Source organism: Wasmannia auropunctata, unplaced genomic scaffold (assembly GCF_000956235.1).
Source record: "Wasmannia auropunctata unplaced genomic scaffold, wasmannia.A_1.0 LD267722.1, whole genome shotgun sequence".
In the NCBI taxonomy this organism is placed as follows: Eukaryota; Metazoa; Arthropoda; class Insecta; order Hymenoptera; family Formicidae; genus Wasmannia; species Wasmannia auropunctata.
Genome location: NW_012095168.1, coordinates 1 through 476, shown reverse-complemented (window position 1 = coordinate 476; position 476 = coordinate 1). Strand labels below are relative to the sequence as shown.

Here is a 476-nt window from a genome sequence, read left to right as displayed (position 1 = left end):
GATCTGCCCTACATCGGTCAATGCTTGTCGGCTGCAGCTGGAATCAACAAAATCGTTCGCGTACCTAATAATATTCTGAATCGACACGTTTAATGTCACTAATTCGTTCATAAAGCTATTTACAAGACTCCGCGCGATGTCCTTCGTCGCGTCGTTCATCGTGAGATAATTTATGATATTGTGAGCGTCTGCGACCTGATCGGCACGTATCAATTCCGCGATCATCTTGGAGATTTCGAACTCAACCGTTGGTTCTGAAGTCATTAGAAAGTTCAAGATAACCGGGATATGCCGGCTGTTGCTGGACATGCTCAGAATCTTTATTATCCTCAAAAGATTTGCGTTGTCCTGCGGCTCATCGTTTAATATTTTTACCAGATTTGGAATATCGCCGAGTTTCGCATACCTACATGCCAGCTCGGTATACGCCTTGGCCGTAGGCAGTTTCGCCTCCTGCATTAGTGTTATCATTTGCT

At 44.7% G+C, this 476-nt stretch overlaps 1 protein-coding gene across 1 annotated transcript; it reads right to left on the bottom strand.

The window, feature by feature from the left end:
* Nucleotides 1-4: 4 nt before the first annotated feature.
* Nucleotides 5-470, bottom strand: LOC105462231 (the record flags this gene model as incomplete). The annotated part of the gene is made up of 2 exons (XM_011708753.1): nt 124-470; nt 5-37 (listed from the first exon to the last, which is right to left on the bottom strand). Coding segments are annotated over exons 1-2 (369 nt in total), but the record flags the coding sequence as incomplete, so codon positions are not given.
* Nucleotides 471-476: the final 6 nt, after the last annotated feature.